General features: G+C 38.4%; 3 protein-coding genes and 1 long non-coding RNA gene across 5 annotated transcripts; all 4 read right to left on the bottom strand.

Annotated features, from left to right (window-relative positions):
• Positions 1-3,363: 3,363 nt before the first annotated feature.
• Positions 3,364-6,891, bottom strand: LOC111346933 (uncharacterized). The gene is made up of 5 exons (XM_022954188.2): positions 6,468-6,891; positions 5,585-5,841; positions 4,628-4,742; positions 4,220-4,542; positions 3,364-3,887 (listed from the first exon to the last, which is right to left on the bottom strand). Exons 1-5 carry the CDS (start codon positions 6,565-6,567, stop codon positions 3,699-3,701), a joined length of 984 nt encoding a protein of 327 aa, XP_022809923.2. The 5' UTR covers positions 6,568-6,891; the 3' UTR covers positions 3,364-3,698.
• Positions 6,892-8,121: 1,230 nt separating this feature from the next.
• On the bottom strand, positions 8,122-10,758 carry LOC148724399 (uncharacterized). The gene is made up of 3 exons (XM_088729927.1): positions 10,064-10,758; positions 9,636-9,958; positions 8,122-9,089 (listed from the first exon to the last, which is right to left on the bottom strand). Exons 1-3 carry the CDS (start codon positions 10,215-10,217, stop codon positions 8,901-8,903), a joined length of 666 nt encoding a protein of 221 aa, XP_088586053.1. The 5' UTR covers positions 10,218-10,758; the 3' UTR covers positions 8,122-8,900.
• A 2,125-nt stretch (positions 10,759-12,883) lies between these two features.
• LOC148724398 (uncharacterized) lies at positions 12,884-18,318 on the bottom strand. Its single transcript, XR_015990452.1, has 3 exons — positions 18,130-18,318; positions 14,716-14,972; positions 12,884-13,425 (listed from the first exon to the last, which is right to left on the bottom strand). It is a non-coding gene; the product is annotated as an uncharacterized LOC148724398 (long non-coding RNA).
• A 112-nt stretch (positions 18,319-18,430) lies between these two features.
• Positions 18,431-21,483, bottom strand: LOC111346312 (uncharacterized). 2 transcript variants are annotated; one of them, XM_088729721.1, is made up of 6 exons: positions 20,938-21,483; positions 20,259-20,569; positions 19,371-19,526; positions 19,128-19,250; positions 18,877-18,999; positions 18,431-18,783 (listed from the first exon to the last, which is right to left on the bottom strand). In XM_088729721.1, the coding sequence occupies exons 3-6, from the start codon at positions 19,399-19,401 to the stop codon at positions 18,446-18,448; spliced, it is 615 nt and encodes a 204-aa protein (XP_088585847.1). In that variant the 5' UTR covers positions 19,402-19,526; positions 20,259-20,569; positions 20,938-21,483; the 3' UTR covers positions 18,431-18,445. The 2 variants fall into 2 exon arrangements, with proteins under 2 accessions (XP_088585847.1, XP_088585848.1); XM_088729722.1 differs by having other exon boundaries at positions 20,259-20,565.
• Between the last annotated feature and the right edge of the window lie 2,444 nt (positions 21,484-23,927).

The following is a 23,927-nucleotide window of genomic DNA, read 5'->3' as shown; positions in this document are numbered from 1 at the left end:
AAGCTCTGGCAGGACTATTAAGAGTTGCCCCAGCGGCTACGGTAACTTCAATAGGGTCAATACCTGATTGCTTCCATTTTCCTCGTCAGACATTTCAGCTTCTAATCGTGATGCCTCGCACGCGCGAGTAGCTCTATTGCTGGAGCGAATAACCGCTGGATGTAAGCGCCCGTTAGATAGATAGCTGCTATCCAGTTTGTGGGCGCACGTGTTATTTTATAAATAATTTGTAAAAACGGACGACATCCTTTGTTTTGACCAGTTTTAACAAAAACCTTTTGATAAAGACCTTTATGATGGTTTGGTCAGTTTTTAACAATTTGTTGACTCAAAAGTTGCCTATGAAAGCAAAAGTTGCTCCAGGTTGCTGACCGTTGCTCGCAATATAAAAAGGTGCTGAGAACGCTAAAAGTTGCTCAAGAGTTACCGAGCGCAATCTTGCCTAGTAGCTGAAGGATCACCGAAAGGCTCATGCCTACATGCTATAGCTGTATATGACATTGCATATCAGTGTTGCCCAATAAAAGAAGACAGAGAGGGAAATATTGCAACGTAGAATGCCACCAGACGGTCTCACCTTGCTGTTAACAGTTAGCAAAGTTCCGCGCGGATCTCATTTTGCTTACAATCTTTCTCTCTTATGGAGACAGGAGATGGTTTCCACTAATTTCAACGACTAAATTTGATTTTTAGAACCTATGTAAGCAAATAATTTTGATGAAATCTAGTCAGTCTAATTGGAGGGTCTCAATGGGCCGTGGCTCACCGTCAACTGTTCTATAGCAAAATATTAACCATTAACCGTCGAAAAAGTATCATTTTTACCGTCGACCGTTAAACGAGCAAGCCATTGTTAGTCATCAAATGTCTCAAAGTACAGATATTGAAAGTCAAACTTTCCTGGTGCATGTTCCCATACTGTCTCCATCCCATCCTGTCTCCATCCCATCCTGTCTCCATCCCATCCTGTCTCCATCCCATCCTGTCTCTGTTTGTTCAGGACCACTGGGTAGCATTCCTGTACTTGATTATGACTTTACTTTCTGCTCTACAAGATTACTACGAATCTGTCTTCATCAAACAGCAGATGTATTCGAAGAGGAAATGGGATACAAAGACGCTAGAGACGTCTGTTTTTCTTGTAGGGTAGGTTTTGTCATAGAACGTGGCAACATGACACTTCGGTCTATTGACATAAAGAATCAGTGTGATTTTACCCTAACTTCGATCTCGCACCGAGCTGGAAAGCAAGCTGAGAGCCTAAAAACTCTCCCTTGAGGGAACTGTGGCAACTTTACGTAAGCGCCTTGCTCAACACCTTGAGCAGATCGCACTTCCGAAGGATAACTCATCTTGATTCTGTTCACATTGAGCCACCTTTACCCAGCCCCGCCGCACTTTGCATTGCAAGGGGCGAAGGATTAATATGTGCAGATGATAGGCGAAGAGTGCTAGTATCCAAGTACTATTGGTGGTTTGTATTTCTTTAATCTAGATCGATTTGGAGGGTGGACCAGTTGATATGTGTCAAAGAAGGATACAAATTCTTGCTCAGAAATCCAACGATCTACGCCCTTAAAAAAACCGTTGTTCTTTAGAGATTCTGGAGCTTATCAAGTCAAAGTATTTAACTCAGTCGACAAGGTGAGTAACGATTCAAGTAGGGAGTGGTCAAAGTGGTTCAACCACACGTAATTTGTATTGTTGGGCAAACAATATTCGTAACGGATGCGGCATCAGGGAACGTGAAGCTCATCACTGAGCTGTTGGGTGCAACCGCAATTACTGAAGCACCTAAGTCTATTGTATGATAGCTTCTGAATGGCCTACAAGGGGACTGTTGCCCAGGAAGTCATACCGAGGCAAAGTGGGAAAATGTGAGTAAAAATAAGACTTATCTCAAATCAACAGTTTCCAAGGAAGACTATAATCTGAAAGAAACGGCAAACACAAATATGCCTTAGGGCATAGTGTCACAAAAGACTCTAAAGTCTGTTCGGCTTCTTTTTAGAGGTATTAATCGTCTCGGAGAAAACACCAACACTATGCATCTAGAATTTTCAAACATTAGACATTTAGCGTACTTCGGCACGCTATGGACTTTGGAACTCAAAGGAGTCCTTTAACCGGATTACAAAGTGGACAGCCAGTTATTTTACACATCCTGTGGTGTACTTCCCTGTTCCTTTAATATGCCATTCAGTGCCGCTAAATTTATGACTCCTTTGATAGCAGAGACTATTCCAAAAGAGGCGGAAATCGGAAAGAATGGGTAAAACATTACAGAACAGGGAGGCTGAGAACCGTTCGAAGCAAGACTACGAAAGACAAAGCAGGCGCTCTTCTGCCAACTGTGTACAAGAATGAAAGAGTTCCATAACAAGATCGCGGAGACCGATTAAAGCATCGATGAGACTTGATCTGTTATAAGCAAGGACTTTAAGATCCTTATGCTACTCCTTACACAAGTACACCACTTGGTCGAGCAGGCTATTAATACGTCCAGCGGTAGCAAAGATGATGTAATTACACTGCTAAGACATACAGTTGAAGACCACATACCTAATTTTTAGAACACAAATTATAGGATTAACCTGTTTAGTAGATTATGGGAAAAAATTATAGCCTGTCATGAAAAATTACAGCCAAATTCGCGCGTTTATTTCGTTTTATAAACGACATTTCAAAAAATTAACCGTCAAGCGTCAAATGCTAGAAGTACAGCTTAATCTCTTCTGAACTTGTTTCAAGTCGGAGCTAGGGAATACTCTCCCTCGTATTTGTTGTATTTTGGAGTTTTGTGGAAATCCCATACATTTCCTAACACGATTTCGCCGCCATTAACTTCTCAATACGCACGCACGTCCGGCATTTTAACCCAAATTTCTGGCAATGCCTTACCTCAAGGTGTACAACAAGTTGTTGTTTCTCATGTAGTTGTACAGGGCTTGGTGGATATTTTTCTCAAAAATTTTTTATAGTAAAGAGAGTACTGACATTGGACGATAATTGCTCATGTCGTCTTTACTTCCTCGCCCCTTGTAAAAAGGCGTAACTTTGGCAGTTTTCCATGCAGACGGGAAATTTCCTATATCAGCGCAGTGGTTAATAAGCCGACTTAGTGGTAAGGAGATTTCAGGGACAGCTATTTTTAGTACCCTAGCACCGAGACCTTTAGATCCCGCCGCCTTGTGGAATGGCATGAGTTTTAGCAACTCCTCGATCTTTTTCGGTGTGATATGTGGGATGATGAACTGTGGTTTATTTCATGCTTTCTGCTGTGAGGTATTTAATATGCTTAAGAAGAACCCGTGACGATGAATTTGGTAGTTTATAGCTTTTACAGCTATGGATTTTGCAAAGTAAATATCGTGTGTACTTTAATGCCTTCAAAAGACGTTTCAACGAAAAAAGCACTCTAATATGCGATTGCTAGCATCTAAAGTAATTGAATCTCCTTATTCTCGCAGTAAACCGATATAACGATTGGATTATATGACTATAGCCTTCACAGACATGTGCTAAAATTGTTTCAAAATGCTTTGCTACTGCTGAAAAAACAGTGATTTGTGCCTATTTATGCCAGCACAAAGCAACTACTATACTATGGCAAAAGCTGTTTAATGGTACTTTCAAGGTGACTATTTGCAAAAATCCTCACTTGAGGTGATATGTCAGTTTCACGAGCCGCTGTCTCTTCAGTTTATCTCGTCTAAATCGTGAGGACAAATGATATCTCCTTTAAGGTCATCAAAGTTGATATGACCGTAACCACCAGAACTCTCATCTAGAAGTCTGACTTGCGCATATTGACCAATAAACTCCTTTACGTCCCAGCTCTTACGGAACATTGTCTCTGAACAATTCCCTGTCTCATTTCTGACGACCTTAACGTAATGACAAACACAAAAGTTTTTAAACCTTTGTTTCGACGATTGCTGACATAGCTAACATGAATATATCGTACATTAATTAACTTGCAATGCTTTGAACTTGGGGAAAAATACTGTCGTTTCGAGCAAGGGTAAGCCAAAGATAAATAAAGCAAAATATGTGCTAGACGCATAGTTGGTTATCTCGTGAACTTTATGGATATCACAAAGCTCAAAATGGTTTCGCAACTTTGAAAAAGCAAACCTCTGATACTCTGATCAATCTACTTACACTGTTTCACAAGAATTAAAGAAAATATGATAGTAGAAGTGCCGCATAATCTCACCTGGTTGTCAACAATAAGCTCTGCACGAACATTACCTAAGTCACACCCTCCACCGATGAGAAACGAGATATTCTTGCCAACGATACGAAAACAAGGTGAGGTGAGAGTTCCTTGGGGTACATCGGGTCCATTTGAATGCTGAACCCCGGCGGTATCGTTCTCACTGGGCCGTTTCTCAGCTCCCCCTATCCACCAGTCCCCTTGCAGATTGGCGCTTTCTCTGCGGCGATATGTTGGATTGTCACCAAATGTAGGCTGGTAAATGAAAGCTCTGCCTATCATTTCCCACCCGCCGATTCCATCTTCAAAGTCAAAGCTGCAGGCTATAATACAAAAAAAGGAAATTTCTATCCACCTGAATATAATCATTCGGTATTGATCCCACTTCACAGTTTTTTATTTGAATACCTTTGCTGCAGAATGCACCAGTGAATCCTAAAGGACATTTACAGCGAAATCCTTTATCAGTGTATCCAGCTTGACATGTGCCATTGTTGAAACAGGGACTGCTGCTGCAGGGATTCTGTTAAAGGCAAAATAAATGGATATCATAAACATCTACAGTTAGTTTGCTTGCCTGGGTTATCATGTAAACTCAAATTAAAGAACACATTCTTGCTGGAATTATAAATATTTTAGGCTTTTTATAAAATAAGTACAAACAAGAAGCACTTTATCAGTACCTAAACCATGTGGTTAGTTGAGTAGCGATTGATTTATTTTGAATGGGTCCCTTCATTTTAGCAACGGGTATCTTGTTTTTCTTGTTTTTTTTTTGTTTTTTTTTTTTTTAATATTGCAGAGATGACACCACTGGTTTATCTTAGCTTTGATATTCTCCCCTGTCCAGGTGATCCCTCATAAATAATTCAGAGTTGTCGAAGGATTTTTTAATTGACATTTTCTTTGCAAGTTCTCCACCAATCTCTGTTTCTAGAACTACCATACAAAGGTTAGGTCACCAAAGAGATAGCGGATAGGCTAATCTTGATTACTATTACTATTACTATTACTTTGATTACTTTATGCCGAACTAGTACTAATCAAGTGGGCTATTTCATCGTTTCACAGCATATTTCTCGATAGTTTCATAAAGTAATACTTGAAAAAAAAAAGGAAAAAAAAAATTGATGGTTAAGTAAATGTCCCTAGCTTTGGGAAGAATGTCATATATAAGAGATGGAAAAATCTCTCAATTTCATAACATCGAAATCAGGTCAAAAAGTTTCTCAGGATGCGCAATGCAATACTGAGGAATCACTTGAATTCAATACGTGTACAAGAATTGCAAGGCTAGTTTAAGAGGTAATCCGTCAAACTGATCGCCCACAATAATTGTTCATTGTCTAAAATAAGTCACTTTACCTCGATACTGAGATGGGTATAATCTTGTTTGCTCTGAAGGTCTGACGAGCCTGGGCTTTCGTCCGAAGCATTATTTAACTCACACATGTAGTTCCCTCCTTGTGAATGCCCAACATTTATGGACACACAATTGGGCTCCGAATAACACAGCACATTACAGCTGCCTTGATGGAGCACCTCTTCAAGCCTAATCAAGTGGTCTTTCATGACCTTTTCCTGTATGGGTTCTTTGAAAACAATGGATCGGCATTCTTGACCTATTTGGTTGACAAACAACAAAACAAGTTCATGCACTGTTTTGGTTTAAAATAAGATAATGGCGGGGTAAAATTCTTAAGAAATTAATTTTCCACGAGAGACACTCCATAATGGTTTATTACTCTGAGAGTTTTCCCTGCTACGTTATCCCACAAGTTTGAAACTTTTACCGAAGAAAGAACTTGTCTTTGGAGATATATCTGTAATTTTACCGTTAGTTTTTGATAGTACGCTTAATCAAGCTGTGAAAACCAGAAGCGAATTATCCGTCAAAGAAGAAAGCATATAACGTACATCCCTTCTAAATTCGATCCTAGCAGAAAGAACTATTAAAAGTGAGAAAGAACCCCATTGTGCTCCATATGTCGGTTGCATAATTCTATTGGAAATAGAGTTTCGCCAACAGTGGCGCTAATGCATATTTTTCAGTGGGAAGATGTAACAATAAATTATTATTCTAATTGACATTAATTTTCACTCTCATCAGTGGGACAAGTAATAGCGAATCCATCGTTTGTAAATTGCCAAAAAAAAAAAAAAAAGAAAAAAAAAAGGTTTTATTTAAACTATGGAAATGAATTGAAGGAATATCGGTAAAAACAAATTCAAAACACAGTTGACTTACCTGAACATTCTGTGGAAATCGGAATAATGATGCCGCTTTGAAAGAAGAAGCTTAAGAGTAAAACGGAAGCTTCGAGTTTCCTTCCGCACATTTCCGCCATTTATTTGTTTTTTAGGAGAAAAATTTACCAGCTACGCGTTGAAACAGCAATTTACATTATTTTAAAAACAGTCATCTCTGTCCAGCTGACAGTAAAAATTTGCTGTGGATTTCAATGCGTTTACGTAAATGTTCGTAAAACTTGAACTGACTCCAGTTGGCTTGTTCAGTAGAATTTTTCAAGGAGATATTCTTGCTGTCGTTCGTGGCTAAGACAGATGCTGCTTTAATGATTATGGATTATGTACGCTACTGGACACAAAGATGCCAGCGGGGAATACCATTAGCGATTCAGCCAATCAGACGAAAGCAATTGGTAAAACAACTTCATTGCCCTCAAAACGGCTGTATTTGAGGAAACCGTTATGCGAAGTCTTTAGAATCCGTGAACACCATTTTCTGTTATATTATCGCATGAGAGGTAGGATGTCAAGCTCATCTGCGGCTGTTTCTCTAAATATATTCGGTATTCATTTCACAAAAGCTATAACCTTATCGCTTAACGTCATGTTTCAAAGTTAAATAGCGGGTTATCGATTAATGAAAGTTGAAGCAATTATTCCGACTGAATGACGAAGATCGCTTAATGTGCAACAGAAGCATTATATTTTGACGGACAATTTTTAATTTTTTTTTTAAAATGCTGAAGTGTTTAATTAATGACGCACCATTAAGTTAATATGATGACAGGTCGTTGACAGCTAGGTTTTTCATGATCACGAACTTGTCGAGTAAACAAAATAAAATTAGCGAGGGGTAGGTGTCTCGCGGAGTTTTACGTGAGGCTAAATTTAGAAATTGGAAAGCAGTAAATTAAACGTTACTCATACGAGAGCTGTTGACTATTATCAAGCGACTAAACTTCTGCGCATGAACGAGCCACATTGATAAGGTTAGCGTTATAAGCGTATTTACTCGAAGTGCGTCTTCTCAAACCTCTCTGATCAGGCAAATTAATTAGCATAGATGCTTGTATAATCTTGCGCAAGGAAGTCGCTTTCTACTGGTTTAACAGATATGAAGCTTCATGAGGCAATGAGGCGGCTAGAAAACAACTTTCAACAAAAAGTGTCTCTGCTTAACCAGGGAACGATATTCCAATTTAGCGCTTTACCAGCTCCGCAGCTCCGCGCTCCAACACACACTCGAAAATTATCGTCGATTGGCAGAAGACGAGCTCAATATTAGGGGAACCTTTCGTCTTAAGGTATTCAATAGATAAATCAATATTTTGCACGTGAAATTGCGTTTTCTGAAAACGATGTGAACCCTCAATTGTTGGCAAATAAGGCAAGTCTGTCTAAAATGCGTTCTATTGGCTTTTAATTCATAATTTGATTATGACGACTCAAAGAGCAAACCTCAACGATGCTTCGATTTTAGCACAAGCACTCTCATTTCAATGTTTCGAGTTTTGTTCGCAGAGTTGAACAGTTTTTCTTTTTTAACTTTATTTTAAAGCTATTTTGTTGCTCACACTGAAAACTGAAGAAGCATCTACCTTTTACGAGTTCGCCCCAACTTTGATCCTGAAGAGAAAGGAAAAATGGCCTCAGCAGTTACTGACAGAAATATATTCGAGCCTGTATTAAACAATCACCTGCTGGGAATAGCGAGGTGACCGCCTATGGTAGTCTGACCGCTAAATACAGGTTGCACAGAATAAGAGTGTTATAAAAAAAAACAAAAACAAAACAAAAAACATAAAAGATTCTATTAATAACTCCCTCAAAATGACTATAAACAAAAGAAAAATTGAAAGATTGAGAGACTGATTTGTCTTTTGCTTTATGTGACTGTTCAACACAGATGGAAGACAGTAACAACATGCGTTTGGACGCTAAATAGAGGTGACCGCCTGTTAGAGGTGAAGATAACAATTAATGACAAACCATCTACAAAGATGAATAGAAAAGCACTTTTACGCAGGTGTCTTGCTCAATACTAATGAAACATCGTCTCTTTAACAAATTAGTCATCTATTTTTATAAGTTTTCCTTTACTTTTTAAATCACTAGTTTCCCTTTCTTTTTGTTATACGGCCGTAATTTAAGGGGCACAATATTATACGGGTTATTAACTAAGCGTGAGGTCAAGATGGGTGGATATTGGCTGAGTTTTTTTTTTGGATTTTCCTGTGTCCTTCCTGACAATCTAAAAACGAACTGTTGAAATAATTGAAAAGGCTAGCGACTTGCCCACTAAGTAGACAAATAATTCTTGTACTGTACTGCGTCAAAAGCTGTTTAACCATACTTTCAAGGTAACTATTTACAAAAAAAAAAAGAAAAACAGACTTGAGGTGATATGTCAGTTTCGAGAGCCGCTGTCTCTTCAGTTTTTCTTGTCAAAATAGTGAGGACAAATGATATCTCCTTTAAAGTCATCAATGTTGATGTGACCATAACTACCAGAACTATCATCTACAAGTCTGACTTGCGCATATTGACCAATAAACTCCTCTACGTCCCAACTCTTACGGAACATTGTCTCTCTACAGTTTCCTGTATCATTCCTGACGATCTAAACGCAACGAGAAACATAAACAGTTTTAAACCTTTGTTTCGACGATTGCTGACATATCTAACATGAATATATCATACATTAATTCACTTGCAATAATTTAATCTTAGGTAAAAAAAAAAATAAAAAACCGTTCGTTTTGAAGGAGGGTAAGCCAAAGACTAAAAAAGTGAAATATACTACGGTGCCAGACGCCAAGTTGGTTATCTAGTGGACTCTTCCTTAAGTAAACTCAAAATAAGAAGTTTCTTAGTGAAAAAAATATTTAAAAGTAAAAAAAAACCCTTTTCGACACTTGATTGTTATCAGGGTCATCATCACTTACCCAGTTGACGACCAAGGGTAAAAAACGTCTAGATTTTACTTTTTAAATATATTTTTCCCTGTATGTATCTCATTTTAAACCTAAGCGAACTTTATGGGTATCACGGACCTTAAAATAGCTCCGCAATTAATTTGAAAGACCGAATTTCTGATACCCTAATCAATCTACCTAAGCTATTTTAAAAGAATCAGACACATAATGGTCAAAGTAAATAATCTCACTTGGTTGTTGACAATACGCTCTGCACGAACTTCAGTTACGGTACACCCTCCACCAATGAGAAACGAGGTATTTTTGCCGACGATACGAAAACGAGGTGAGGTGAGAGTTCCGTGGGGTACGTCGGCTCCATCTGGATGCTGCCCTCCTGGGGGATCGCTCTCACTGGGCCGTTTCTCAGCTCCCCTTATCCACCAGTCCCCTTGCTGATTGGCGCTTTCTCTTTCGCGAGCTGCTGGATTGTCATCAAATGTAGGCTGGTAAGTGAAGGCTCTGCATGTCATTTCCCACCCGCCGATTCCGTTTTCAAAGTCAAGGCTGCAGGCTACATTAAAATTAGAAAAACAGAAACAGAAATTTTTTATTCCCCTGAACACTCTATGATTATCATTCGTTGTTGACTCCACTTTACAGTTTTGTGTATAGCTACCTTTCGTGCAGTATACACCAGTGAATCCTAAAGGACATTTACACCGATATCCTTTATCAGTGTATCCAGCTTGACATGTGCCATTGTTGAAACAAGGACTGCTATGGCAAGGATTCTGTCGAAGACAAAATGACTGCATATCATAAACATCCATAGTTAGTTTACTTTCCTAGGTTATCATGTAATCTCAAAGGAACACATTTGTGCTGGAACAATAACTTCTTCGGGCTTTTTGGTAGCTGAAGTAAGTGCAAACAAGAAATAGTTACACTTGATCAGTCATTAAACCAGAAAATTTAACAATCGCGGCACTGGATATTTGGTCTGTTGAGTAGTGGTTGATTAATCAAGAATTGGTCCCTTCATTTTAGCGACAGGTATCTGGTTGTTTCCTTTTCTTTACATTGTAGAGATGACACCAATGGTGTATATTGGCTTTGGTATTCTCCCTTCAGGTGACTCCTCATTCTTTTATTGAAATTTTCTTCAGTGAAAGTTCCCCATCAATCTCAGTTTCTAGAACTACAATACAAAGGAAAGGTCACCAAAGAGATAGATGGCTAACCTATCCCAATTTATGTCTGTGCTAGTACTAATCACGAGGATTATTTCATAGTTTCACAGCATATTTCTCGATAGTTTTAGAAAGTAAAACGCACACACACACACACACACACACACACACACACACACACACAGACACACACACACAGACACACACACACGCACACACACACACACACACACACACACGCATACATCACACACACATACATACACACACACACACACACACACACAAAACATTAGACAGGTAAGTAAAAAGTCGCATTACATAATCTATGGAAAAGTAATCTCTCAACTGCATAACATCGAAACAAGGTCAAAACGTTCCTCAGGATGCGCAATGCAGTACCGAGTAAGGAATCACTTCAATTCAATTCATGTGGAATTGCAAGGCTAGTTTAAGAAGTAATCTGTCAAACTGATCGCCCACAATAATTGTTCATCGTTTAGAATAATTCACTTTACCTCGATACTGAGATGGATATAATCTTTTTTCCTCTGAAGGTCGGACGAGCCTGAACTTTTGTCCGAAGCATTATTCAACTCACAAATGTATTGGCTTAATTCATTTTATTATTCATTTTTGAATTCATTTTAATTTGATTATGACGACTCTAAGGGCAAACCTCAACGATACTTCGATTTTACAACAAGTACTACCAATTCAATGTTTTGAATTTTGTTCGCAGACGGTTGAACAGTTTTTTTTTTTTTTTTTAAGCTATTTGTTGCTCACACTAAAAACTGAAGAAGCATCGACCTTTTACGTGTTTGCCCTTACTTTGATCCTGAAGTTAAAAGAAAAATGGCCTCAGCAGTCACTGACAGAAATATAGCCGAGCCTGTATTATGCAGTCACCTGCGGGGAATGGCGAGGTGACCGCCAATGGCAGGCTGACCGCTAAATACAGGTCCCACAGAATAAAAGCATTGTAAAAAAGAACGCGATACAAAATGCTATTAATAACTCCCTCAAAAATAAACAAAAGAAAAATTGAAAGACTGAGAGATTGATTTGTCTTTTGCTTTATGTGACCGTTCAATACAGGTGGAAGACAATAACAACATGCCTTTGGGCGCTTAATAGAGGTGACCGCCTGTTAGAGGTGAAGATAACAATGAATTAAAGACAAATCTATAAAGATGAATAGAAAAGCACTTTTACGCTGGTTTCTTGCTCAATACTAATGAAACATCATCTCTTTAACAAATTACAGAGCTAATTATATAAGTTTTCCTTTACTAGTCTCCTTCTTTTTTTTTTTTTTTCGTTAGACTGCCATAATTTAAGGAGGACAATATATATGGGTTATCAGCTATAAGCGTGAGGTCAAGATGGCTGGATATTGGCCGAGTTCTTTTTTTATATTTTCCTGTGTCCTTCCTGACAACCTAAAAATAAACGATTGAAGTAATTGAAAAGGCTAGCGACAGAAAATGCAAATCACAAATTCACTGCCCACTCGGTAGACAAATAATTCTCGTACTGTAGTACGTCAAAAGCTGTCTAATCATACTTTCAAGGTAAGTATTAAAAAAAAAACAGACGAGGTGATATGTCAGTTTTAGGAGCCGCGGTCTCTTCAGTTTTTCTCGTCAAAATAGTGAGGACAAACGATGTCTCCTTTAAGGTCATCAAAGTTGATGTGACCATAACAGCAACTCTTCTTGTCAATGAGTCTGACTTGCGCGTATTGACCAATAAACTCCTCTACGTCCCAACTCTTACGGAACATTGTCTCTGAACAGTTTCCTGTCTCATTTCTGACGACCTAAACGTAACAACAAACACAAAAATTTTTAAACCTTGTTTCGACTTTTGCTGACATATCTAAAATGAATATATCATACATCAATTGACTTGCAATACTTTAATCTTAGGAAAAAAAACTTTTCGCCTCGAGGGAGGGAAAGCCAAAGACTATAAAAGTGAAATATAGTGTCACAGACGCGTAGTTGGTTATCTTGCGGACTCTCCCTTCAGTAAACTCAAAATAAGCAATTTCTAACTAAAAATATTTGAAAAGTAAATCCAAACGTTTTCTACACTCAATTATTACCAGGATCATCATCACTTACCCAGATAATGACCAAGGGTAAAAAAATGTTTTGATTTTACTTTTTAAATATATTTTTTCTCGTAAATATCTCACTTTTGATCAAATTTCTGATACTTTGATCAATCTACCTAGGCTATTTTCAAAGAATCGAAGGACACATAATAGTCAAATTAAGTGAATAATCTCACCTGGTTGTAGACTATAAGCTCCGCACGAACATTAGTTACGGTACATCCCCCACCAATGAGAAACGAGATATTCTTGCCGACGATACGAAAACAAGGTGAGGTGAGAGTTCCGTGGGGTACGTCGGCTCCATCTGGATGTTGCTTTCCTGCGGTATCGCTCTCACTGGGCCGTTTCTCACCTCCCCCTATCCACCACTCCCGTTGCTGATTGGCGCTTTCTCTGCTGCGATATTTTGGATTGTCACCAAATGTAGACTGGTAAATGAAAGCTCTGCCTGTCATTTCCCACCCGCCGATACCATTTTCAAAGTCAAGGCTGCAGGCTACATTGAAAAAAAAAAAGAAAAAAAGGAAAAAAAAATTCTATTCTCCAGAACCCTCTATGATTATCATTTGTTATTGACTCAATTTTACAGTTTTGCGTATTATTACCTTTCGTGCAGTATACACCAGTGAATCCTAAGGGACATATACAATGAAATCCTTTATCAGTGTATCCAGCTTGACATGTGCCATTGTTGAAACAGGGACTGCTGCTGCAGGGATTCTGTCGAAGACAAAATGACTGCGTATCATAAACATCCATGGTTAGTTTACTTGCCCGGGTTATCATGTAATCACAGGAACGCATTTGTGCTGGAACGATAACTTCTTCAGGCTTTTTAATAACTGAAGTAAGTGGAGACAGGAACTAATTACACTTTACCAGTCATTAAACCTGAAAATCTATCAATCGCGGCACTGGATATTCGGTTTGTTGAGTAGTGGTTGATTGATTAAGAATTGGTCCCTTCATTTTATAATTAGCCCCGGGTATCTTGCTCTTTCTTTTCTTAACATTGTAGAGATGCCACCACTGGTGTATCTTAGCCTTGGTATTCTCTCTTTAGGTGACTCCTCATAAATAAATAAAAGTCGTAGTAGGTTTTTTTTATTGAAATATTCCTTGAAAGTTCTTCAGTAATCTCTGTTCCAAGAACTACCATACAAAGGAAGGGTCACCAAAGAGAAAGTTAGGCCAGTCTTAACCTATTTTTCCGTACTAGTACTAATCACGAGGATCAGTTATTTCATAGTTTTACAACATATTTGATAAGTAAAAATTCTCGAGCATTTGGAATAACGCAATCTCTCGATTGCATAACATCGAAACCGGGTCAAAACTTTCCTCAGGAGGACCAATGCCGCACTAAGGAATCACTTCAATGTAATTCATGTGCAATTGCAAGGCTAGTTTAAGAAGTAATCCGACAAACTGATGGTCCAGAATAATTGTTCATCATCTAAAACAGGACCTGCATTGATAGGACCTGCATTGACAGGACCTGCATTGATAGGACCTGCATTGATAGGACCTGCATTGATAGGACCTGCATTAACAGGACCTCCATTGATAGCAATTTTTGCTTTCCTAAACTTAAGCAGCAATCCTGTATAAATATGTTTAAATTATTATTATTATTATTATTATAAAATAATTTAACCGCCGCCTGGTTAGCTCAATTGGGAGAGCGCCGGATTGCTGTGCGGGAGGTCGAGAACCGGCCGGACCAACACTCAGGGTCTTAAAATTAACTGAGAAGAATATGCTTCCTTCCTTTAACATCAAGAAATGGTTAGATATTCTAGTCTTCTCGGATAGGGACGAATAAATGGAGGTCCCGTCTTCTGCAGGGTTGGGGTAGGAGACGTTAATTTCCCACGCACGAGATTACTGTGTGATGGATGTCCTCCCTGGGGTGGGTTGGGTTGGTAGTTACAGGGCCGTTCTGAAAACCACTTCTGTGAGAACGCACCCTGTCTAAAGATTATTATCTATCTATCTAATTCACTTTACCTCGATACTGAGATGGGTGTAATCTTGTTTACGCTGAAGGTCAGACGAACCTGGACTTTCGTCCGAAACATTGTTCAACTCACAAATGTAGTTTCCTCCTTGTGAAGGCCCAAAATTTATGGATACACAATTGGGCTCCATATAACACAGCACATTACAGCTGCCTTGATTGGGCACCTCTACAAGCCTGATTAAGTGGCCCTTCATGACTTTCTCTTGTATCGGTTCTTTGAAAACAATGGATCGGCATTCTTCACCTATTTGGATTGCAAATAACAAAAGAAGCTCATGCCCAGTTTTGGTTTAGAATGGCTGGGTAATATCCTTAAGAAATTAATTTCTCTCGAGAGACACTGGATAATGGTTTGTTGCTGTCTTTTTGTACTCTGAGAGTTTTCTGTGATACAGTATCCTAGGGGACTGAAACTCCTGCTTGTTGGTCTTCTTTTATGCTCTTAGGAATATTTCGAGACTTTTCCCTCCTCAATTCCTCCTCAGCCACTGGAATTAAGGAGAAGTTCAGCACAATAGTTTGTGACTGAGAATTGCCTTTGATTGAAATGAAACTTCGAAAAACAGAGTATGCCATTTAATGAAAACTGAAGCACGATTATTGAGTTTTTAGCCATCTGATTGGGTGAACGAAGCCATATTATGAACTGGTAACCTAGCTCCCGATTGATAACCTCTAATCAGCGTCAAAATAAGGTGACACATCATGTTTGAAGAGTTCTGTTTATGTGAAGAATAGCATTCTTGTTTCTTCCACATTCTTATCATTAACAGACCTTCCTCCCCCTATTCAAAGTTGGCTAAAATTCATAAAAACACGATACAACATTGCTTTGGGGTGGAAGAGGGCGAAATGGTTAACTTAACGAGGTTAAAAGAGATAAAATTAAAGTTATAAAGGGTTGAAAAGTATCAGTGTGTCAACAATCTTTTCACCGATTGTCTTAATGACCATATTAGAAATTTTCTTAAATATGAAGATTAAAGAGAAGTCTGTTTGAACATTATGTTATCGACTTCATGTTTACATTCGACTAATTCAGCTTTGGTATGGGCACCACTCGGTACAGGCTAATTAGGATCGGTTATGTAGTTATTTTGAGAGGTTACAGTTGAGTTGTTAGCTCAGAAAACTTTTAGCAACATTGTTTTTGAGAACAAAATCTTTGAACAAACCTGTGCACTTGTGCGAATCGTAAAAAAGCATTAAAGGCCCATTTCCAACCGAGATGCCCTGCGCGCCCGGACATTTTTCATATATGAAAAATAGGCTATTTTCCTCTTAGTTGCGGAATCGCTTTGATATCTTCTTCCATCTTACTAATTAGGGCTTTCAAAGTTCCATCTTGATTCATGTGCGAACAACAAACTATCGTAGTATCCATATCAGTAAATAGTTTTTAATTCTTACATGTATGACGGTGAAAAACGTCATTTGAAAAGTTAATGCCGCCGAAGAAGCGGTCGAGAGGAAGGCCGAGTCTGCCCGGCTCGGCAAAGGTTATTCGACTGCGAGAGTCTGTGTATGATTTATGGAGGGCAAGGAAAACAACCATGGGTTTCGGTAACACTACAGACAGTGCTTTTGCAGAAATGTTATTGCATTGAGTTCCTACGATGGAACTAGAGACTCCGGGAAGATTTTCTCGAGGTGAGAATAATTATTTGACTGATTTTTACTTGAGATCCTGAGATATGTATGTAAGCGATCTCATTTGTACAAGTCATTATTCTGTAAATGAAATGCGTAAAGTAAATCCCTTTTGGCCAATATTGGTTATTTGTTTATATTTTATTTAGTGTTGAAGCCGAACAATTTCCTTCAACATCAAGTAAGCTTTGTACAAGTTTCATACACAGACTCGATTTATGATTTACAGTCTCAAATATTTAGCTGCAAATTTGTTTACTGTGTTCTTCACCGAATCTTTGTTTTCCTTTTTAATAGTGTTTGTGAATGACTATCAGAGTTCGCCATTTAACAATAACGCGATTCCAAAGCAAAAACAAATGAATGCAAAGGATCTTGGAAGGAGATGGGCCTTTAAGGCTTGACACTAATAAAAATCATGGAGCATTTTAGTCTTTAGCGATCCACCTCCTAAACAAGATGAAAAGGACCTTTCAGCAGTCAGGAAGGCAACGCCAAAGAAGACGTCGATCGAAACAAAAGAATTTCTATTTTCAGTTTTGATTTCAAAAATGGCTGCATGTTTTACCATGTCTTACGATGCCATACCTCAACTTCAGCATAACATATATAAGCAGTGTTGAGTTTCAAATGGAAATTCAAAAAAATTGCCGTCGCGGTTTCCGTTCGCGTACGACTCAACTTTTGGTGATTTCACGTTTTGCAGAGGACGGCGAAGAAATTTAAAAAGTTTTAAACGCACGTGCTGACCATTGTTCTTTTATGTTGCTACATCCTCGTTGCCGTTAGCGTCCCAAAAACGATCAAAAAGTTGTCATGAGCCATATAAAGGAGAAGGAGCCGATCAACCAAGAAAGTTCCAAAAACGACTCATTTTACGAAAAGTCACCAATTTACGTAAGGAAAAGGGTAATTTTACTGTTAAGAGACTGATGGAAAAATAACAGTTAAATATGTGACAAGTTTCCTTTGGAGCCCTGCAACACTTCCTTTATTTGAATGGCTATCGTGACGAGTTTGCATGACGTGTAAGATACAATAAACTTTCATTTCATCGTATTTCTCTTAAAAATTTACTCCGAAATCTGAATTTAAGATTCAAAGTGTGTTAATATCATTTATTTTGAATCAAAAATTCATCGAAAGAGTTGAGAAAAAGTTTGGATTGCGAGATTCAACGGTTAACCACAAGTATAAACGGGACATTAACGTACTTTTTAAATTTAGTGTCAAATATGATCAATAAATTCGTCAGGAGCAAGCCGCGAAGCAATGGCTGAAAAAAATCGGTTTGCCACGGTGCTTACTATTTAAATTCCTTGAATTTAGTTTTTGCAAGACAGCAGACGCTTCATTAGCCTTTCAGGGGTGCTTTTAGATCGGAATCAACTCTCTCGAATTTAAATTGGCTACTATGGAAGACGAAACACGAGTTGACGTCAGAGTGGTTTTAATTTCTTCCAGAGGAAAAGTACTGTTTGACTGAGAGGGATACGATACACGTTGGGCTTCGAACAAGAGGGAGCCGAGCCTTGTACAGTTTGTCACAAAGCCACAACTCGTCTAGTCACAAATTAAAGATCCCCTTCACAAAGAGGTTGCATCAGAGTATTTGCACTTGAAACAAAAAATAATAAAATAAAAAGCTTGTCTATAAAAATAAAAAGCTTGCCTATGACGAGGCTCTCAAACGTTAAGAATACACGCAACGACATTAAGTATTGATAAAGTACAGAACATAGCCAGCTTACCAGAACATCCCCTGCAAATTGGAAAAATGACTGCAGAGAAGTAAAAAATACATAGCTGGATAAGGATGCCGATCTCAATATAAAGTTTTCGTTTCAACGTTGCCGCCATTTGATGATGAATGTATAATGTTTTGATATCACGGAGGGGCACGCTACAGTGAAACCACGCTTTAAATCTTTCCAGTCTTAAACACTGTCTTAAACCTGTTTTTGAACAGTAAAGCTTATGGTATCATATCAATTAGAAAATTCCAAAGGTTCAAATTGCTTCCTTAACGAATGAGGAAACACAGTTTTCACCCGGTTATGAAAAATATCAGATCATATCATGGGGCAGATATATACCAGTGGGAAGCTTTTGTTGCGGTTTGGACATCAACACAGTATTATTGTTGCCCTGAAGGTAGAGAGCAATCATCTGGTCGCTGGGAAAGCTCTCTTTTATTAAGATTGTTCTTCTTTCTCTTCGAGTATAATACTTGTACAGTAACCAAATGTAATACCTTTTACTGAGCACACGTAACGCACCTGAATAAGCACTTCCATCTCCAACTGATTCTTCCTCCTTACAACTACAGCCATAAGAGCCATTGGTGTTTACACAGGTCGCATTCACACCACAAATAAAGCTGCCATTTACACATTCGTCAATATCTACAGGACAAATGCAAATAAGTCCGCTGTGGAAAGACTATTTCTAGCCAGCTTTATTTCGTTTTATTTTTTTTTTTCTCAGAAAAAACATACCTGAACATATCTGACCGTCTCCCAAAAAACCTTTCTTGCATGTACAGTTATAGGAGCCATTGACGTTGACGCAATTGGCATTTGCGTCACAAAGGTGGCTGCCATTTCTGCATTCATCGATATCTGGGTGAGTATTTGAAAATATAGAAACGCCTAAGCATCAGACCTTGTCCATTACCAATGTTCTCTCTTGCAGAGAATAAATGAACAAATGGGAAAATTTTACTTAAAGCGAGGTAAGTTAATCGTACCTCTACATTCATATCCAGTTCCATTGTATCCCTCCTTGCACGTGCATTTATACGAGCCGTAAGTGTTTGAACAGTTTGCATTGACGCTACAGAGCAAGATATTACTCTTGCATTCATCGATGTCTGGAAGATAATTTATAAATAATATAAGAATAGATAAACTAGTAATCAACAGAAATAATCCGAACGTTTGAAAAATAATATTTGACGAAAATAGGCTGAGATCAAACGAAATAGGCTTACCTCCAGTTCCTAAGTTCATATCACAATACATTAACTGTGTCTTTCCATTACCAGTTGAATTCAGCCCGTACTTATTGCTAATGGCATCTTTTCCCTCACTTGCTTTTATTTCTTGGCAAGATAGTGCTGGCAATTCGACAATGGAACCCAACGGTACTGCAATAGATAAAATATTGAAGAATAAATTCCGTAGGTAACTACCTGGTTAATTTCTTAAAAGTATTTTTCTTGGAAAAGGTGAGAAACTTAAGAGGATGAGCATAGATTTGATGGACTATAGACTTTAAAATATAATTTTACTAAAGAATAACTAAAGGTGAATTAGTAATTATAACATTTTCAAGAACAATAGAAAAAAACTCTAGAATATGCAAATATTACCGGGAAATAATATTTAATAACTTTTAGTTTTCTCGTATTCAAGTAGTTTTTTCTCACACTTTCATTTCTGTCAAACAACGCAGAAGTGGTTAGATTACTTTCCTGGAAAAATATCACTCAACATTTGACCTAAATATGGGAGTTGTTAAAAACGGTGGATTTCAGAAAGAAGCAGCTGTCAAAGTTGCCCACCACACGACAATACATAGCCGTTCGCGTATAACCAAGACACTATAAACAGTTTAACTTATATTCTCTTCTCTCCACCCACGACAATACATAGCCGTTCGCGTATAACCAAGATAATATAAACAGTTTACTTATCTTCTCTTAGTAAAACGCGAAAAAAAAATGTTTCAAGGATAGAAATTAGTCCCGCTTGCTATTTTCTTCAAATAAATTCCCGCTTGAGGGCTGTTATTGGTGAAAATGCTTGCTGACTGAGACGAGAAACTATTTAACGTGCGAACAAGTAAGGCCATCTCACTTAATCAGATGAATACATACCTCTTCCATTCAAACGCCTGATATAAAACCAATCAGGGGCCGAGCGAAAGTTTTCAGGCCTCGCCTCTTTGGTGCGGTTGTTTAGTTCGCAGATCTCCTTCTTTCTATTGTAGTTGTAGCTTTGGCAGATGATTTCTTATCCACATCGTATATCACAGATATAGGGAGCTGATGCTGACATCCTTTTGAAGACAAACTTTTCAAGTCTCATGCCTTGGATGTTGATCTCCACCTTGCACTGTTCATTAGCAGATACGCATTCCACGAAAAGAACCGGGATAAAGAGGCAAAAATTTGGCCACAGCATCTTTCTTGTAAGAACAATAATTGGTTCATGCGTCAGTATACTTTTATAAAGACATCAAGTATACAGTGGGTTTTGAGAAAATGCAAGATAGATCAGAGCGCCCTTTGGCACAGACTTCTTGTATCTCTGTTATTATGTATGAAAAATTGGTAATATTGTATGCAAGTGACTCTAAACTAACTAACAATTTCCCATAACAAAATATGGGTGTCATAGATTAAGAGAATCTACTTTTATGGGGTTTTTCTCTTCATTTCTCTCTTGTTCGAGCAATTGTTGTGCAGAGATCGTCAAAAGATTTAAGTATTTTTATGGCTCATAATGAAAACGGGTCTCTACCCTTTACCCTCACTTCACAACAAAGTCCCTTACCTTTAAAGGCATATAAACACTCAGCCTTTTGCAGTGTGTTTTGATGCTAGCCACCACCTGCTGGTAAGTCTCTATCTCGATATCGTTGGTTGATGTTTTGAAGCTATAGTTTAAATCTAAAAAACTCCGAACCTCTGAACCTACACCTGAATTCTCTCCCTAGCCTTAATGAAATGTTAGCCTGACAGCTTGAGCCACTGCTTTTTATTAAACTGTAATGAACACAAAATAGCCTCAATTAATAATTCTGGGATTCTGTATTATAAAAGATAACGCCATGTGAATGACAATTTGACACAAGCCCAAAACGCCGCGAACGTGTTCGAATTCTCGGCCTGATCATTGTTGACAAAACAAAACATTATTTTTGTTCATTAGCCTTTATTTTTTCTACTCTTGCGACGCACTCGTAAAAATGTTTTTGTTAATGCATTCCTCTCACACTACTTCATGTATTGTTTTAAAACAAAGAGAAATTGAGTTTAAAAACATAGAAAAAGGAAAACAGTTAATAACCGATGCCAGGTTGTAGCTTGGTGAATTCCAACTTTTTCTTCCGTGATCATATTTTTAGCACGACAATTTGAACTACTGCTTTTCGGTGAACTGTAATGAAAAGAACGCCCCTTTCTATTTCTATTTTATTTGAAGAAATGGATCAAGAATGATAAACACCTGGTTAATGCCTCCTTAAATATTTGCAAATACCTGTTTTATGCATAAACTTGGTTTTTTCGTTTTCTATTCTTCTTCAAGTTGTTTATTACCTGCAAGGCCTGTCGCCATTGTGCTCGGAAACTTTTAAGCAACTTTTGGCGTTTGGAGGAACTTTTTGCGATTCTAGTAACAGTGAAATTTTTTTTTTCATTCGTATATCTGGGAAATGTTTTCTCAACATAAAACTCATATCAATTAAGCACGAAACAGTCAACGATTTCATCGGAAACTTCAACTTATGTAAATTTCTTGAATGTCTATCAACCTTTTGAACACATAACCTGTTATTTGACATCGTTTCGTTCGACAAGAAGCCAAATGAAGAATGACTTTTGTTCCATTAAACTTAAGTGAAGAATATCCTTCAATTTCGCCTCTATTTACGTGCAACTCTTCAAAGCTAAGTCTCAAACCATTTTTCTCGAGTGATTTTAGTGACTATTGCGAAGAACGAAACATGAAAGTTTTAATTAACTTTTATTCCAAAAAATCAAGAAATTTAGGTAAAAGCTTTTCAAATTTGCGCAGCAACTTTTGGGATTTTGGCAGTATTTTTAGCAACCATTTGGAAATTCCAGTCAGCAACTTCCCAGGATTTTACGAGCACAAACGGGAAGGACCGCCGAATGGTTCATGCCCACATGCTATAGTTGTATATGACATTGCATATCAGTGTTGCCTAGTAAAAAGAAGACAGGGAAGGAAATGTTACAACGTATAATGCGACCAGACAGTCTCACCTTGTTGTTAACAGTCAGTGAAGTTACGCGCGGATCTCATTTAGCTTGCAACCTTACTCTCTTACGGAGACAGGAGATGTTTTCCCTAATTTCAACGAGCAAATTGAGATTTGAGAACTTACGGCAACCTTAGAATTTTGATGAACTTTAATCAGCCTAATAAGAGGATCTCAATGGGATTAGCCGTCAACCGTTTTATGGCCAAAATATTAACCATCAACCGTCAAAAAAGCAACATTTTTACCGTCGACCGTTAAACAAGCAGGCCTATGTTAGTCGTTAAACGTCTCAAAGTACAGATATTGAAAGTCAAATTTGCCTGGTGCTTGTTCCCATGCTGACGCTGTTTGTTCAGGACCACTAGATAGCATTATTTTACTTGTCTTTTTACGAATTTACTTTCTGCTCTACAAGATTACTACGAATCCGTCTTCATCAAATACAAAGACGTTAGAGACTTATGATTTTTTTTGCAAGGTAGGTTTTGTCATAGAACGTGGCAACAAGACAATTCGATTTACTGACATAACGAATCAGTGCGATTGTACCCTACCTTCCATCTCGCACCGAGCTGGAAGGCTAACTGATAGCCTACAAACTTTCCCTTGAGCGAAATGTGGCAACGTTACGTTAGTGCCTTGCTCAATTCATCGCCTTGAGCAGATCGCACGTCCGAAGGATAACTCATCTTGATCGTGTTCACATTGAGCCACCTTTACCCAGTCCCGCCGCCCTTTGTATTGCAAGGGACGAAGTATTCATTTGTACATTTGATAAGCAAAAGCGATTTTCAAGTCATCTTGGAAAAGGATGGAGTAAATGGTTGACTATCCCGGCTGCTTGTGGCCGGTTAGTTTATTTCGTTTCTGCAAAGTATCCAAGTACTGTTGGTGGTTTGGCTTTAATCTACCTCGATCTAGAGGGTAGACCAGTTGATATGTGTTAAAGAACGAGACCAATTCTTGCTCAGAAATCAAACGATTCTCACCCTTTACACCTGGAGCTTATAAAGTCAAAGCACTTAGCCCAGTCGACAAGGTGAGTAACAATTCAAGTGGGGAGTGGTCAAAGACGAAATGAATATTGGACTGCAAAAAGTTGCACTTTTGTTCAACCACACGGAATTTGTGTTGTTGGGGAAACAATATTTATGACGGATGCGGCAACAGGGAACGTGAAGCTCATCACTGAGCTGTTGGGTGCAACCGCAATTACTGAAGCACCTTAGTCTATTATATGATAGCTTTGGAATAGCCTATAACGGGACTGTTGCCGAGGACGTCACACCAAGGAAAAAGGGGAAAATATGTGTAAAAAGAAGGAAACGGCAAATACAAATGGTCCTCAGAAGAAGGCAGCATGGTCGAGTGGACAGCGTGTCGGGCTTGCAGTCCGTCGCTCCCGGGTTCAAGTCCCGCCCTGGCCACTACTTGGATTTGTTTCACGGTAGCCCCTAGCTTCAATTCCTCGGCCATACTTGTAATATAGCCAACTGATTTTCCTTCGGCCAGTTGGGATTCTTAACAACGTTAT

The sequence above is a fragment of the Stylophora pistillata genome, chromosome 8, assembly GCF_964205215.1.
Source record: "Stylophora pistillata chromosome 8, jaStyPist1.2, whole genome shotgun sequence".
In the NCBI taxonomy this organism is placed as follows: Eukaryota; Metazoa; Cnidaria; class Anthozoa; order Scleractinia; family Pocilloporidae; genus Stylophora; species Stylophora pistillata.
The sequence above is the reverse complement of the archived record's forward strand: the minus strand, read 5'-3'. Positions and strand labels throughout refer to the sequence as shown.

Bases quoted from the DNA above. Each gene is read 5' to 3' on its own strand.
- LOC111346933 (XM_022954188.2), bottom strand. From the start codon at position 6,567: ATGGCGGAAATGTGCGGAAGGAAACTCGAAGCTTCCGTTTTACTCTTA. The intron at 5,842-6,467 runs GTAAGTCAACTG...TCAACCAAATAG, and splicing joins GATTTCCACAGAATGTTCAG to GTCAAGAATGCCGATCCATT. The intron at 4,543-4,627 runs GTATTCAAATAA...TTTGTATTATAG, and splicing joins TGGTGCATTCTGCAGCAAAG to CCTGCAGCTTTGACTTTGAA.
- LOC148724399 (XM_088729927.1), bottom strand. From the start codon at position 10,217: ATGGATGTTTATGATATGCAGTCATTTTGTCTTCGACAGAATCCTTGC. The intron at 9,959-10,063 runs GTAGCTATACAC...ATTTTAATGTAG, and splicing joins TGGTGTATACTGCACGAAAG to CCTGCAGCCTTGACTTTGAA. The intron at 9,090-9,635 runs GTGAGATTATTT...CGTTGCGTTTAG, and splicing joins AGCGTATTGTCAACAACCAA to ATCGTCAGGAATGATACAGG.
- LOC111346312 (XM_088729721.1), bottom strand. From the start codon at position 19,401: ATGTATTGTGATATGAACTTAGGAACTGGAG. The intron at 19,251-19,370 runs GTAAGCCTATTT...ATTATCTTCCAG, and splicing joins TATGAACTTAGGAACTGGAG to ACATCGATGAATGCAAGAGT. The intron at 19,000-19,127 runs GTACGATTAACT...ATACTCACCCAG, and splicing joins AACTGGATATGAATGTAGAG to ATATCGATGAATGCAGAAAT.